This window comes from Corythoichthys intestinalis, chromosome 9 (assembly GCF_030265065.1).
Source record: "Corythoichthys intestinalis isolate RoL2023-P3 chromosome 9, ASM3026506v1, whole genome shotgun sequence".
Taxonomy (NCBI): domain Eukaryota; kingdom Metazoa; phylum Chordata; class Actinopteri; order Syngnathiformes; family Syngnathidae; genus Corythoichthys; species Corythoichthys intestinalis.
In genome coordinates this window covers 15,025,243-15,042,735 of record NC_080403.1, presented here as the reverse complement: position 1 = coordinate 15,042,735, position 17,493 = coordinate 15,025,243, and the positions used below count along the sequence as shown (strand labels likewise).

At 38.8% G+C, this 17,493-nt stretch overlaps 1 protein-coding gene across 1 annotated transcript; it reads left to right on the top strand.

Moving 5' to 3' along the window:
• The first annotated feature begins 5,979 nt into the window (after positions 1-5,979).
• On the top strand, positions 5,980-17,416 carry LOC130922424 (proliferation-associated protein 2G4-like). Its single transcript, XM_057847185.1, has 13 exons — positions 5,980-6,217; positions 6,983-7,111; positions 8,618-8,723; positions 10,198-10,267; positions 10,360-10,452; positions 10,538-10,601; positions 14,981-15,059; positions 15,203-15,281; positions 15,697-15,830; positions 15,923-16,017; positions 16,089-16,216; positions 16,450-16,503; positions 16,619-17,416. The coding sequence occupies exons 1-13, from the start codon at positions 6,136-6,138 to the stop codon at positions 16,679-16,681; spliced, it is 1,176 nt and encodes a 391-aa protein (XP_057703168.1). The 5' UTR covers positions 5,980-6,135; the 3' UTR covers positions 16,682-17,416.
• Positions 17,417-17,493: the final 77 nt, after the last annotated feature.

Sequence of the window (17,493 nt, the reverse complement as noted above, 5' to 3'; positions counted from 1 at the left end):
TAAAATGACTGAGTGAGTGCTTGTCCGAGACTGGTGATTCCATACTTTTTGCAAGGGGTTGTATAACTCAAGTAAAAGTAGTTGTCCAAAAATGTACTCGAGTACAAGTAAAAAACTATTTGGTGAAAAGAATACTCAAGTAATGAGTAATATTGTTAATACCTGCTCACATTTTTTTTTAACGATGGTATTTTTTTCACAGCACAAGTTATATGAACTGTTGTTATAGTGACACTGTACAATAATCCATTACATAACCACATGAAGCCAAAGGGGGAAAAAATGATGCATTATTCGACCAAAAAGCATGAGTGCCCTCTGGTGGAGAAAATAGTTCCTCTTTTGAATAGTGAATACTATAGTTCCTTCATAATTACTATTATGAATTTAAAAGAATTATATCTCCGGTTTTCCATGGTCATTCGGTGTCAAATAAAAACGGGGAGAGAGGTTAAAATCCATGCTATCAAATCATGATGAGGGCAGCGCTGCATGTCAAATTCTTCATTTTTATGGTGCTTTAAAGACACCACATGATTGAACAGGCAGGCGTATACATAGAATGGCCAGCTTGTGTCTGATTGATATAATGGAGTCGTGATTATTGTTGCGACGTCTCATCGGTGAACTTGGTAGAGCTACTCTCGGCATTGCTGGAAAAATCTAATCTACAGTGGGGAGAACAAGTATTTGATACACTGCCGATTTTGCTGGTTTTCCCACTTGCAAGCCACGTAGAGGTCTGTAATTTGTATCATAAGTTCTCTTCAACTGTGAGGGACGGAATATAATACAAAAAAAAAACAGAAAATCACGTATGATTTTTAAATAATAAATTTGCATTTAATTGCATGAAATAAGTATTTGATACATCACAAAAATCTAATTTAATATTTGGTACAGAAACCTTTGTTTGCTATTGCAGATACCAAACGTTTCCTGTAGTCCTTGACAAGGTTTGCATACACTGCAGCAGGGATTTTGGCCCACTCCTCCATGCAGATCTTCTCCAGAGCCTTGAAGTTTCGGGGCTGCTGCCGGGCAACACAGACTTTCAGCTCCCTCCATAGATTTTCTATCGGGTTCAGATCTGGTGACTGGCTAGGCCACTCCAGGACCTTAAGATGCTTGTTACGGAGCCACTCTTTAGTTGCCTTGGCTGTGTGCTTTGGGTCGTTGTCATGCTGGAAGACCCAGCCACGACCCATCTTCAGGGCTCTCACTGAAGGAAGGAGGTTGTCAGCCAAGATCTGGCAATACATAGCCCCATCCATCCTCCCCTCAATACGGTGCAATCGTCCTGTACACTTGGCAGAGAAGCAGCCCCAAAAAATGATGTTTCCGCCTCCATGTTTCACGGTTGGGATGGTGTTCTTGGGGTTGTACTCATCCTTCTTTTTCCTCCAAACACGACGAGCCGAGTTTAGACCAAAAAGTTCAATTTTGGTCTCATCCGACCACATGACCTTCTCCCATTGCTCCTCTGGATCATCCAGAAGGTCAGTGGCAAACTTCAGACATGTCTGGACATGCACTGGCTTTAGCAGCGGGACCTTGCATGCGCTATAGGATTTTAATCCATGACGGCGTGATGTGTTTCCGATGTTTTTCTTCGAGACTGTGGTTCCGGCTCTCTTCAGGTCATTTACCAGGTCCTGCCGTGTAGTTCTGGGCTGATCCCTCACCTTCCTCATGATCAGTGATGCCCCACGAGGTGAGATCTTGCACGGAGCCCCAGAACGAGGCAGATTGACCGTCAACTTGAACTTCTTCCATTTTCTAATAATCGCTCCAACAGTTGTTACCTTCTCACCAAGCTGCTTGCTTATTTTCCTGTAGCCCATCCCAGCCTTGTGCAGGTCTATTATTTTATCCCTGATGTCCTTACACAGCTCTTTGGTCTTGGCCATTGTGGAGAGGTTGGAGTTTGTTTGTTTGAGCATGTGAACAGGTGTCTTTTATACATGTAACAAGTTCAAACAGTTGCAGTTACTTCCGGTAATGAGTGGAGAACAGGAGGGGTTCTTAAAAAAGAACTAAGAGCCGAAATATTTTCTAGTTGGTAATGTTTCAAATACTTATTTCATGCAGTTAAATACAAATGTATTATTTAAAAATTATACAATGTGATTTTCTGGATTTTTGTATTAGATTCCGTCCCTCACAGTTGAAGAGAACTTATGATACAAATTACAGACCTCTACATGGCTTGCAAGTGGGAAAACCAGCAAAATCGGCAGTGTATCAAATACTTGTTCTCCCCACTGTATAAGATAAAGAGGAAAAATGTAACGACACTTGTGTTGCCCAAAGTAGCGGAGTAAGAGCGGAGTTTTTTTCTTCACATATCTACTCAAGTAAAGGTAAAAAGTATGGCTTATTAAAACTACTCTTTGATGTACATTATTTTATCAAAAAGTTACTCAAGTAGATGTAACGGAGTACATGCAACGCGTTACTACCCGGGTCATTATCAATATAAAGTGCCTTTTGGTGTCCTCATCAGAAACACCCAGTTATCATGAAAATGTATACAAATAATTAAAATCTTATGTCTTATTATGGGAGAACAAAGATTTTCACACATATCTGGACAACAATATGTCTCTTAAAATCTGTTTCCTTTATTTTATGTGTACGTTTTCCATTTGATATACTCCATTTTGGCATGTTCCACACACTGCACTGCTAACTTCAGTGTGTGTAATAAATGGTTAAATGATAAAAAATGAAACGTTTTTACATATTAACTTATTGCCACAGCAAGTTATTTGATAGAATTGGTCATTTTGACCATGCATATCCTTACTTTCATAAAAATATTTAACATTTTCTCCCAAAAATACAATGTCCCTGAAAAAATTGTCCTCCCTGTCATTTAGGGAAAACTGCCTCTTTAGAAAACCTGCTGATTTTTTCAGTGATGTCACAAGACCAATTTTGTCTTCCTTTATCGGTGACTAAAACAGAGGCTAGTTGCTGAGTATGTATTTACACTTATGTTTCGCAATTTTTGTCATATTAGGTGTGTAGTCAGATGTTGTCAAGCTTAACCTGTCCACTCTGTCATTATAAAATATCAATTATTATAAAAACATTTGATATATTTGAAAGCTGTATGTAAATACGTCCACAGTCTACTTGCTAATTTAACCATTTTGCGCACTGAAGGTCCACTATGTGGTTAATAAATACCAATATTAGACAAAAATCTCCACCCTGTCATTGTCCTCCCTGTCAGCAAAGCTTCCATGACAGGGTGGACAGGGTTCTTAAAAGTTTAAGCCACACACTGATAATGTCAACGTGCTAATATGATGAGTTATTACGTACATTTTATAATGGGTCATGCTAGACATGGTAAAAATGGATCAGAGCAGCACTACAGAAAGCCTAGTTTGATTGGGCAAGGCAGATTTACTCCCCATTAAATTGGTTAAGTTACACTTTTTGTGTTGAAATTTTCAAGGTACGAGATCAAAAGGAGCTAAGACAGTAAGGAGATAATCAGGAAAGTCGTGGTGCTGACACTGAAAGAAGAAGAGAATATCTGGAAAAAGAAAGGGCTTCCAAATGACCCTCCGAAAGACATGATCCCTTGTCAGTCTGGGCCCACCTCGATCCAGTTTTGAAGGTAGTGAGAGAACGACACCTACACGTCACAATAATTTTATCAGTTATGGGCCTGCTATGCGGTATCGACAAAGGACATATAACTTCCCTCTCAGCAAAGCCCTACTAGTATGGATTCAACGAAATGACATGGAATTATGTACTTTGCGGCAAGTCATGGCAAAGGGGCACCAGATGCTGTGGGTGGGGTCCTCAAGAGCTCAGCAGATACAGATATCCCTGATGCTCAGACCTAGTATGACAAGCTGAAAAGCCTTGACACATCTGTCGAGTTGCTCTTCATCTCAGAAAAGGATATTGTATCCAAAAGTGAAGTACCTGCAATAGCTGCCATAAAGGACACCATGAGAATCCACCAAGCATTTAAGAGGTCACTCCTGCTGATTCATCTAACGAGTCCCCATCATGTGGAAAGACATCAGAAAATACTTGGAGACCAAATATGATTGCGGTAAAACACATTGGAAACTGGTGTGTCGTTAATAATGACAATGAAGCATATTCAGATGTCATCAGAGAGGTCTAAGGGCACAGTGTGAAAGTTCAGTGCATGCACCGATGTGGCATAAACAAGTTCTATTGGCCAAGTACCTGGGATGACATTTGTTGGTACCATGACTGGCAGGTACTTTGCCGAATACCAGAACCACAGGGTGTGAACAAGCGCTCTGTACAGATTGAACCATCTTGAGCCATGCCTCTGCAGAAATAAAATTTGTTTATAGATGTGCCTCATTGGTGTTCAGTTATGTTCATTTGTTTCTCTTCAGGTCAATCATTATTCAGCAATTTACCATCTCATTGTACAGTTCAATGTTTGGCTGATTCAGCAGAATCATCCATGGAGTTAAGTTGTAGAATGCCACAATTATGGCTCATTTTGGTGTTTTGGTAGGTTCTGGTAGTTCCATCTGAAGGGGATAGGACCTCTGGTATATATATTTACATTTAAATTATTTGATTCATTCAACGATCTTTCACAATTTGTCCACTCTGTCATGCTAGGTCAACCCTGTCAGTTTACTGTCCACTCTGTTATTTTTTATATTCTAGGAAAATAATGCATTTTTTTTCACAAGTTAGCAAACTTTTTGTGCGATTTCTGCATGAACAAGTAAGGGCCTTATAGTATCAGCTGAAAATTTGACCACATATCTTTGTTGACAGATTTTATTAAGAAAAGAATGTAGAATTTTTGCTGATTTTCAGGAAAATCAAATAATTTCCCCTAATTTAATTATTATCCAAATACTTTTCCAATTAAACAAAACGTAGGCTGTAGTTAAGGACAAAAAACCTTCCTGAAAATATACATTTTATAATCACTATGCAATTAGAATATATTTATTCTGCTTTGAATTTGTCCATGACAGAGTTGACATAATTTGCTGTTTACGTGTACTTTGTCTGCTTGTAGTTATTATTAAAAAAGTGTGGGAGCTTGACCGACGTGCATTCCTAACAGTACAACAGGTAATTGATACTATAAATGTGAAGTTGAATGGAAAATCTCAGCTTTTTTTGGGCAAGTTGGAAGTTCTCAAAGGCACCGTATATTGATAATGACCCACCCACCTCTGCTAAGGCCTCATTAGATTTTTAAATGTACAGATGAGTGATGTAATTGGTCAGTGAGGTAAGTCAATATACTTTAAATTACTGAGTCTAAAAAGAGTGCGGAAAATATACTTGTAACCATATATTTTGTGTAAATAATTAAATTTCAATCAAGTATTAGGGGGCTGTAAAAACATTACAGGATTCTCGGGGATTCAGGGGAAAAAAACGGTGAAGCGTGACATCTAGTGGCTGTGTATCCAATGTGATTCCGTGGACGTAAATTTCCATTGGACTCATATTTGTACATTAGTTTTCATATGAAGAAACCAACCACAGTACTTCTATCGTGAATCAAGTTGACATTCATATATATAAGCTATTAAAGGGACCTCTTGGCAATACATTGATATGGCAGAAATCTTAGATTGGGCAGAGAAAAAAAATACATGTGTTCTGCTGGATGCAGTGAACTCAAGGAAAAAAACGCTTAAAATTAAGATGATAGACAGCTGTAAATAATACAATTTTATGATTGCCGCAAGTAAAGTATTACAGTTTCATGAAATATCTTTTTAAGGCTGTAGATTGTAAAATGTTGGTTCTAACTTCTGGAGGCAAGCAGACAAGTTCAAAACGCGTTTGCCTATGCCACATACAATATGGCAGACGCGCTGACGCGTCTCGTCAATCTGACTTCGTGCCGTGCTGGTGTCTATCACCCACATTTTGGCGGGTACTTGGCGTCATCGTGACGGAGTACCAACATTTTCAAGTGGGAGGGGCAAAGGGGGCCGTCCTGGCGACTGGCGGGGTTCGGTGTGGCTCAGCGGCAACCCGGCTGAGAGAGCTCTCAGAGGAGGTTGATCGTCGACACCTATCCGGAGCGGAGCCGTGGGGATTTTTGGCGCTTTATGCTCGACAAGCAACACCATATCTGTCGAGATGTCCGACGACGAGCAGGAGCAGACCATTGCTGAGGACCTAGTGGTCACCAAGTATAAGATGGGGGGCGACATAGCCAACCGTAAGTAATCGCCGTGTATGCTACTCATGGTGGCCTGTACAAATGCTGCCATGTGGTTTACATGCGAGGCACACGTATTCTGCCCTAGCTAGCTCCATAGCATGCTAACTAGCAGCTAGCAGGTGCAAGCAAGGCTCTTCAACCTCTACTAATGTAAGCACTTTTCTTGGGGCCATTCTGTTAATAACATATAGATTAGGTCCTTCACTCAACTAATGTGCAAAATCCAAATGTACTCCAACGTGATTAACTACTACTATTACATGATCTATACAACTATAAACTATTTCTTGACAACTTTTACTTACATATGGAACACATTAACATAAAAGAATTTTGAGGTGCATAGTAAAAGTTGTCCAAAATTAGCATAAGGTTATGGATGCAACAGATCCGAGTGCAATGCGTGTATTTGGTAGGTTGTCATGTCCTGTAATGGTGATGAATATTCACTCATCGTCCACTGCAATTGGCACAGCTGTACATTCTACTGAATTGCGACAAGAGCAGCTATAAAAGGAATGTTGGTGTTACGCACGTTTTAACAACTCAGTTCAAGTGCTCAGTAAAAATAATGAGTATAGTTTTAACACAGAATAAACAATCCACTTAAACTAAGTCAGAAGTCGATGACATCATGATTCAAATGAATTTGTGGAGTTTATTTCCCCCTACAGACACTGCACAGGTGCAGATCCTTTTTTTCACCTTTGTGCTGCTTCTTGATTTTAATGGCCTCCTACCTCACTTGTTCCTCCCCATCAGAGGCACTGCGTCTGGTTCTGGAAACAGCCAAGCCTGGGGTGTCTGTGCTCAGCCTGTGTGAGAAAGGTGACACCTATATTATGGCAGAAACTGGGAAGGTCTTCAAGAAGGAGAAGGACATGAAGAAAGGTAAGGCAACCATATACTGTAGGCCAGGGTCTGACATTAACAGTGGTGTTAACTACTGATATTTGGTAGACACTATGAATTTGGCAGAGGGTAAAGTTTTACAGTGAAAACGTGTTCAACTCATTTAGTGCCGTTGATGGCCATAGAAGTCCAATCCATTTGAATTGGGAGGGCTGGCAGTGAATAATCACGTTTTACTGACATTGACAGCAATCACAATCCAATCTAGAGATGGGGCCGATCCAATATTGCATCCTGATACAAGTTTAATTCACGGATCAGATTGGATGGACTTAACCTGTTGAAATCTCCAATCCTTGAGCCATATCTCAGGTCTCATCATTTAAGGTGTACGAATGTGCTTACGCTTCAAAATGTGATATGGAGCATGCTGCAGTTTTATTTCATTTTGTCACCAGATACGCAGTGCTAATGTTTGATTTTTAGGTCAACTTTCGTGAGCAAAATGAAGTCGCAAAATGAATTTTTGTATGACAGTACACATAACTGTATCTTGTTTGCTTATGAATGTTCATCAAATAAATCTCCATCAATTCTAACACTATGGTATGACCAAATTTTGCGCACTGCTGTGACCAATTTTTGACGTACTTCTGTTTGTTTTTTGTATTTTTGCTTCAAGGCTAAAACACGAGAGCCAGCGCTTTTGGTCCGTCTGTTGTGACAGCTGGGCAAAAACAAGAGGTGCACGATAATTATCGGTCCGATAATAGGAATTATGACGTCACCCCAATAAATCCGATAACATTATATATTATCGGCCCTATTAATAATATTTTTGGCACTGTGTCGGATTGTGATGTGTGCGTTTGTTTCCACTCCTGATTTTCCAGTATGCAAAGTTTTGTTACTGTCTTTGTTTTGTTCATTATACCATGTCATCATGAAAATTCTGGTTCGGTCAAAGGCAAATCTATGCTGAATCGAGCACTAGTATTTTTGACCTACAGGTGTTCAAAAACTCAGGTGAATATACATTGAAAAATTATATATTATCGATCATCGTATCGGTATCGGCCTTGAGGTGCAGGAAGTTCTCGGTATCTCTTTCAAAAAATGGATATTGTGCACCCCTAGCAAAAACTGAATATTGTATACAATATATAGAGCGTGTAGGGCAAACTTGAAAATATCAACTATATTGAGATTAGTTTCCGCGTGTATTGGCCGCTTAACATGACTCAACAGGGTAAGTTGAAGTTTGGCACGGCAGGTAAAAATCTTTGAAAACATGTTAACTGTGAGCCGTGAAATAGGTTTTGATAGTTTCGTGTCAGGGTTGTGATAGTCACTTACGTGATTTTTGTGTTTTTATACAGGATGCCCTTACTAATGTAACCTACACATTTTTGTAAAAATATATATAACCATTAATATTATAACTACATTATAATTTAATCATAGCTTCTTGTAATATTAGTAACTGATGATACATCGTGTTTTCGAAAGTCTAGATAGTGATTTACGCAGCTCTTTCTTTTTTAGGTATTGCCTTTCCTACCAGCGTCTCTGTCAATAACTGTGTTTGCCACTTCTCCCCACTGAAGAGTGACCCTGACTACAGTCTGAAAGATGGAGATCTTGTCAAAATGTAGGTCCCTCGCACTTTCCTCCTTCTCTGGGTCTCAATCATTTTGTTCTCCCTCCTTTTTGTGTCCTGCGCGTTTGTTATCAAATAAGTCCATTCAAACTCATTGCCCCTATGTGAGGAAATAGAGTAGTTGATGCCTACTTAGTCCTGAGTTACAGTAAATTCTGTACTACAGAGCGTACCTGACTATAAGCCACACCACCCAAATTGCATCAAATCCAAGAAAGAAAAACAATCATGCATAGTAAACTGCACCAGTCCATTAGCAGCAGGTGTCCAAGTTTTAATATTTATTTATTTGACCTGGTTAATCCCATTACGATCAAAGATCTCCTTTACAAGAAAGACCTGGCCAAGAGGGCAGCCGACCAGTCAAAATAAAAACAAAACGAGATTATATTAACAGTGTTAAAACTTGCGCAAACATAATACTTGACCAGGTAAACTGTTAGGATTTCACCAGAACTTTAAAATCATTCAATGTAACAAGGGTTTGAAGCTTATTTTTTTTAATTTTAGATTTTGATTTCATATTTACAATTTGCATCAGGTGCAGAAAACTTAAATGCCTTCTTTCTCAGTTTACATCGTACTCTGAGAACTCAGAACTGTAAAGTATCCATGGATCAAAGATTGTGGCTTCCCCTTTTCCTAATAATAACAAGAGGGTTACTTACTCAGAACGATATTACTTTATTAGCCAAATTCGCATAAATCAACATGCCAAGTTGTGTCCTCATTCCCAGCTGTGTCCTTATCATCCACATGCCATCGCCCGTGCGGGCAATCAACTGTGTCAGATGTCCCACTGGTGTGTTCACAACCAGTCTGAAATCACAGAAATACTGTACTTAACTTGAATTTTTTTTTTTTTGCTATGATTCCAAGAAGGAAAGGCAGAATTCAAATGAATTTGTCTAACAGTGTGCATAGCAGGTTCATCATAGAAAATTGTGACTACTCTTTATTTATTAAAAAAAAACAAACAAAAAAACAAACTCTGTTAAACCACCCAATGTTTAACACTGAAGAGCTCTGCAAGCCTTTCACTTTTCTTCTGTGGTGGCAACAATGTTTTTGACAACAAGTTAGCGTGTACTACCTGTAAATAACTCTCCTTATCATTAAGAGTGCGTTCGACAATGCAGTCCGAGTGCGCACTGCTCCATTCAGAAACTCAAGAATGTTGTTGGATAATGGAGCACTCGCGCTAGTTGGTAGAAACTCTGATGCAACCAAAGTGGGAATGTCACTATGGCGCTCTGGGCCTCATAGCAAAATGAATGAATAAAACAAAGTAGCTAGTTCGCCCGTAAAAATCCATAACTAATATGCTGTGTTATTAACGCTGCAGGCTTAAAACGGTGGAAGAAATTAGCTGCTTATAGTCTGTATAGTCTTTTGATGAATTCAAGACTTAAAACATTGTGCTGTACATGTGTATAATATTAATTTTCTGTCTTTGCTTTTGCAGCGACCTCGGCGTTCACGTAGACGGCTTCATTGCCAATGTTGCTCACAGCTTTGTAGTGGGAGCGTCGAAGGTGAAGACTGTAAACTGTCGAAGCACAGTGCATTTTTATTATTTGGCTTCATCTTTGAGGAGCATGCCTTGAACGTATTGACTTCACTGCAGGAGAAACCCATCACAGGCCGCAAAGCTGATGTCATCAAAGCAGCCCATCTGTGCGCTGAAGCCGCTCTTCGCCTTGTTAAACCTGGCAACCAGGTATAGTTGATACACAGTAAAGAGTAATAAATTCTCAAATATTCTCAAATAATATACAGTATGCTTTCATTTGGATGCAATACAGAACACTCAAGTGACAGAGGCCTGGGGCAAAATCTCCCAATCATTCAAATGCTCACCTATCGAGGGTAAGTACATTTTTCGGGCATGAAAATCTCTCCTTTCAGCGAAATTCGCCGTTTTGAAGTCAAAAAGAGTGACCTACGTGAATTGTGTAAATCCGAGCAGAACATTTTTAAGGGGAGGGGTGTGTCGGTAGATTTTTTTTAATGTCGGACGCTTGGTATGCAAGTGGGGAAAGCTGCACAAAGCCAAAAAAAAGCACACCACAGTGGCCAAAACAGTGACTTATTTCAATGCAACAAAGGAGGGTACACTGTTGTGTCCTGTCTCTTCAATGCCAAGCTTGGCTGCATGTCGGCCGTGAATGAATACCTAAAGCGCCGTCACCCAGTTGTAATTTTGGAAGACGACAGGCGAGTCCATCGAAGTAACAACGACATTTTTTATCGAAGTGGCTAAGCCTTTCGCGATATGCAATAAGTCCATTTATTGCACGGTAACTAAAAATTAGGGTGGTAATTTTCACGGCTGTGTTTTATCGCCGAGTTCGTGCGTGCATACATTTGTGCATTCGTGTGCACGTGCGTGTTGATGGCATATGAGACTCCAGTTCTTTTCACAGATGTTTACTGGTCATCAACACGCCGTAGAATTAAAGTTCAGACATACAAAATAAGGAAACACATCTATATTAAGCACTGTAAACGTTAGCTTAGTTACATTGAGGCTAATGGGGGAAAAAAGACAACCTACTAACCACTTTAGCCTGCTATAAAACATTGTCAGTCTCCGCCAAAACGCAAAATTGTGGTTTTAAGGTGACACTCTAAACATGAATAATCACTGGTTAACAGCATTTGCAAACGAAAAAATGAAAAATAAAAAATGTTACTACTGACACCACATGCAATGACAAAAAGTGCTTTTTTTTTTTTTTTTTTTTTTTTTTTTTTTTTTTTTTTTTGCATGTTATGTTCGGCATATAAATAACGATATCTGGAATTAATCCCACATACTTCAGAATTCAGATTCTACAATAAGAATAGCTTTAAAAGGACACCCTTTATGAAAAATCGGATTGGCAATGAATCATTATTATAATGCTATTTTATACAGTATTATACTATAATATTAATGCTAGATATTTTTTTAAGAATTGTTTTGAATCGTTGGAAAGGCAAAGTCAGTGTTCTGAATCTGTTTAAATTCCATTCTTCTGCACTAGTTAGTGCTACCAGCATTTGACCTCATCATTTATTTGTGATTTATAGTTGTTATTTATTCACGTGTTTATTTATTTGTACTTTAATAAAGAATATAAATGTTCCAAACAGAATTGAAGTGTTCTAAATTGTTTTTGTGAATAAGCGTCATCAAAAATTTCATTGCTAAATTAGTAAAAAAAAAAAAAAAAAATGGGGGGGGGTTTACACTAGTTGACTAATCGTAAAAATAGTCGGCTGACTAATCGGGAGAAAATTAGTCGTTTGGGACAGCCCTGGTTGTACAGTGTACCGGAACATATTTCCTCTACACCCTTCTCACCTTATTAAACCCCTGACCCATTTTCATGCCTGATTTTGGTAGGGCTGGGCGATTAATATAATCATGAAAATTCCCGTCCAACTTCACAGCTCTTTCGAACTCAGAACACTCATAACTTCCTAAAATTAATAGAAATAATTATTCCCTAATATACTGTCTCTTTCTATATGTAAAATACAATTTTAAGTTTAACACATTTGGTCCGGACCAGAGTTTGCTGGTTTGTATTCACACCTGCCCAAAAGGTGCACACCACAAACTTTTTTGGTTTGGTCTGGGCCAAACAGGACAGGTGTGAATACACTTTTTGGGTGTATTCATACCTGCCCTGTTTGGTTTGTTTTGTCTGAGTCCTCGCCGGAGAGGTGGTCTTGGTTCGCTTCCAAGTGGACTGTGCTGCGGTTCACTATAGGTGTGAAAGCAACCGCACCGTGGTCCGGACTAAAGCTGAAATCACATACCTTTTTGCACGTAGCAGGCGTCCTTCCAGGAAATGTTGTTTGGTTAGCACCACAGTCTGTGGTTAGCAGTACGTCGGCTAATATGAGTCTGGGTTGTATGTGGAGCAATGAGGAGCGGAATGACTACTGTGCTTGTAAAATGAACGTGGCATCAAAGTACTCTGATGCTTCAAATTTCCCACAAAAGATTGTAACTGAATAAAACAAATCACGTTTGCATTATTTGAGAATGATGTGATTGGTTACTTCCTTATTTAGTGTTACCCCACCCAGACAGTTTTGTCCAATGATGGAAGGATTTTTGCACATGCTTAGGTTTGTTGTCAAATCCTGGGTCGCTTGCTCAAATTGCAACGCGAAAAAGAACCGCATCAAAAATGTGCGGACCAAAGAAAGCGAACTATCGTCTTTCCTGGTGTGAATACGCCCGAAGAGAGCTTTCTAAACAACGGTTTCAACTGGGAAAATATTTTCAATGTTTCTACTCACAGATACCCATTTCGTAAAAGATCTGGATTTGTGCCTGTGCTGGTCTGAGGACTACAGTCAACTCCGACAGCCCCCACACTGAATCCCTCTAAATTGGGTTCTAAAACAAATGTTGTAATCTATCACCAGAATTCATGACAGCCAATTGAATCAAACATAAGAACCAAATTTAGCAATTGTAATTCACTATAAACTTCTTACTTCTACTACAATAATCAAGGATAGATTTTGCTAATTTATTGACTTTAATTTTGTCGATTTAGATTGTAAAACATTTTTAACCCTTTAACACCTAAGCCTATTTTGGCCGAATTTGCATGCATTTGATGTTGCCTTTATATTTCAAAGAAACAATTGTTCACAATGGCCAAGTTGGGTCCCTTTTTTAAGGACACCTTGAACTTCATGTCCAAACTGTTGTTTTCTTCACTGACCAATTATAATCCACATTTTGGACCCAAAAAGACAAAAAAAATCCCAAAATATTTTTTCAAAATTTGTAATGTTGATGTCCCATTGACAACCAAACATGCTGGACCAAACGTTTTGAAGCTTGATAATATTTATTCTACTTGTTAGGATAAACATTCAATAGAAAAAAATAAGATTGAATAGTTTTATGTCTGACAATTCAACACAAACAGCAAGTATGGTCATAGGCGTTTTTGGCCTTTACACATACTATGGTCAAAACGGGTTATATACAGTGCAAAATAGTGAGGGGAAAAAAAAAAAAATATATATATATATATATATATATATATATATATATATATATATATATATATATATTAAAAAAAAAATATATATATATATATATCATCACAAAAAGGGTTTGTAGGATATCTCTTTGTGAAGTTAGGTATTATACCCATCACCTTATCTAAAGTATTTACGTACATGCAACCAAGCTTCTCGAACACTCATCTTTATAAAATTTTCTTGAAGAAAAATGTATATAACATTGAAAAAAAGTATTTAAAAAAAGTAGTTCAGTTCAATTCAACTTTTTCTGGCATACGACCCAATAAAGTTTTTTTGTTGTTTTTTTTTTTTTTTTTTTTTTGCGAACTCAATAAAGCTTCTGCATGAACAGGTCACGGAGCTGCGTCACACACAACGTCACACAGCTTACTCCGTCCCGTTTGCGCGCTGCTGTCAGCCTGTCACTTCTACTCGTTGAAACGCCGACTCATCCCAGGAAAACAACGGCAAATACGGCTCATCTTCTTCCTTGAGTTAATGAAATAATGCATTAGCTTGCGCTAAATTTAGTTTTAGATTCATTCTGCACGTTTCAAAGTCGCTCGCTCAAACTGGCCGTTGTTTGCTTCAGCATGCCTCCTTTTCCTGAGTTGGCGCCTCGCTCGGAAATGTATTTAATTTTTTTTTTTTCAACAAATGTCCACATTCGGTTCGTCCTTCTTGACATCACAACGACTCTTGGGATATGTAGTCTTTTGTGCTTCTTTAGGTTTTGAAAAAGGACAAGAAATGATGGAAATATGGAGATAGATACATGGTCCATGCAGCGTTTTAATGCATATTTATGAGTGCAATAAAACTATAAAACTCAAATGACAATATCTCCCGTTTTTCTTGGTCGATTGACTTCAAATAAAAACTGGTGTGGACATCAACTTCCGTACTTTCAAATGAGACCAACCAGCGGCACGTGGGTGACGTAATTACAGCGTGACGAAGCTTCCAAGACGACATGGGTAAACGCGTCGCTGCCGACACGTTCGGTGTTAAAGGGTTAAAAAGGTACTACAGCAAAAGGGAAAAATCCGCCTAAACTTCTTTAATTAATGTCATTAATTTACATTTTCCTCCTATGGAAATCAGGAAACTTATTTTCCATTCTAAATCGCCCAGTCCTACCTCTTTGCATCATTAATCGCTTTATGGGAATATTGGAATACAAATTCTTATCTTTTGTTTTACAGGTATGCTGTCTCATCAGTTAAAGCAGCATGTTATTAATGGAGAGAAGACCATTATTCAGAATCCAACAGACCAACAAAGGTGTTTTTTTCTTTTGAATTGATTTTTAGTTTTAAATCCAGTAGAATACATCGTTTAATAAGATTAATTTATTTGTCTGGCCAATTAAAATGTACTAAATGTGAATGCTGTACCTCACCTTTCGACTGTCCTGCTGATGCCAGGAAGGATCACGAAAAGGCAGAGTTCGAGGTCCATGAAGTTTACGCTGTGGATGTCTTAGTCAGCACTGGAGAAGGGAAGGTAAGTGACTTAATACTGCAGGCAAGCCAACGCTCTTGATTTCTCAGAATACACAAGAGTCAAGAGGTGCATCATTGGCATTTATTAGATCCTTCCAATTTTCAAATTAACACTGCCGTTTGTTTTCTGTATGAGCGCTTTCGCCATGCTGTTTGCATAAACCTTTGCAGTAACTGTAAAGTGTGTTTACGTGTGTATGAAAATACACATCACCTCACTCACACACAAAGAGTAAAAACCCACAATACGCTTTCCCGTAATTGCCCCTAGTTCAAAATTTGTGAACATGAAAATGCACGTGTAAACGTACTCTACAAGGACTTATTTCTACCTCTTGGAAAACCTGTGCATTTGGTTTGATTAGCGTGGTGTGCTGTGTGCTAAAAACTAACATTTTCATCAAATCTACTGCCAGGCCCGAGATGGAGGTTTGAGGACCACCATTTATAAGAGGGATCCTAGTAAGCAGTATGGCCTGAAGATGAAGACTTCACGTACGTTCTTCAGTGAGGTGGAACGGCGCTTTGATGCTATGCCCTTCACGCTCAGGTAAGAAAAAAAAAATTAAATCCTACTAGCACCTGCTTCAATTCCAAAATAGGATTCAGTACTAGATGTCTTTGTCCTGTTATTCCTGTTAGGGCATTTGAAGATGAAGCCAAAGCCCGGCTGGGAGTAGTTGAATGTGCCAAGCATGAGTTGCTGCAGCCCTTTAGCATCCTACACGAGAAAGAGGGTAATGATTTTCCCAATTGACATGTTTTAACATTCAATTGAACTTTTTTTTCATTGATCTTTTGCGTTCAGGAGAATTTGTAGCTCAGTTTAAGTTCACAGTGCTGTTGATGGCTAACGGGCCTCACAGGATCACCAGCGGGCCTTTTGAACCGGAACTCTACAAGTCAGAGCATGAAGTCCAGGACGTAGAGCTAAGGGTACGAGTGAGCGTTTGAGCGGTACAATGTGCTTGATTGGTCGTGTTAAGTAGGCTACACACATTGCTTATGAACATCTTGACTCCATACATGTTTAAACAAATAGAAAAGCTTGATTGCTTGACTTTTCTTGAATTACAGAAAAGGCTCAAACTGCCAGTATGCATGCAGCTTGCTTTACATGATATACTGTTTGAGGAAATATTTGATACTAACACTTGTCTCTTATCTAGACTTTACTACAGAGCTCTGCAAGCAGGAAAACACAAAAGAAAAAGAAAAAGAAGGTACTTTTTAAAATGGGCCACTAGATATTTTAGTTTTTAAGCACTGTCGACTATTAAAAAAAGCACGGTGTAGCCATATTTTGCTCATCTGCTTCTTTGCTGTAACTTCCCTCAGGCTTCGAAGACAGCAGAAAATGCAGCAGGTCAGCCAAGCGAGGAAACAGAGGCAGCAGAATGAATAACTGTCTTCACACCCATGCAAGAAGAGCCCAAAGAGAGCCAGAAAAATACCCTGCTGTCCTCCAGTTGTTCTGAAGAGCTGATTTCCCTTTGTGTCCAATTTATAAAAGCAAGCTTGGGAACTGGAAGTGACTATTTCATAAGTGACATTGTTTCATGAACGCTTGAATTCCTAACCCTTTACTGCATTACAGAAAAGGATATAATTACTTTAAGTGAGTGTGCTTTTTTTCTAAAAATGAATCCCCACTCACCGTCCTATTTACGGTACACCCAACCTCTAAAACATTTTAAGCCAACATTGGGCGTTAATGGAACTAACCAAGTGTGTTTTTGATCTTCAAATGTGATTAAAGAAATATTGGAGCTGTTGCTTTCAGCACATATCCAATTGGAATACACAGTGTCTGAGACCATGTTTCTCCCGATGAATCAAATTCACAAACATCTCTATGTATGTCATGCTATTTATTCAAAGGGAAGTGCGGTAAAGGGTTGCATTTGGTGCTTGTCACTCATGAAAACTGACAATGTGAGGATAGTAGTTCCACAAGTGTACAATGCAAAGAATATTTTCAAGGTTTGTAGTGTCATAGACAAAGTGTTCATCAACCTGTTCAGGATTGTGTTTTTCAAAGAATAGTTCCACTTGCAAGTTGAGAATTAGAAGGGGAAACAGGTGTATGGGAACAAATGCTAAATTTACTGCCATTAAATCATAATGAGTGGAAGCTATGCAGGTTTTGAGCTTCTGAAAAGAGCACGTCATGTTTGGGGAGTGGAGAAATTGTAGGTCCATGTTTGTCCAAA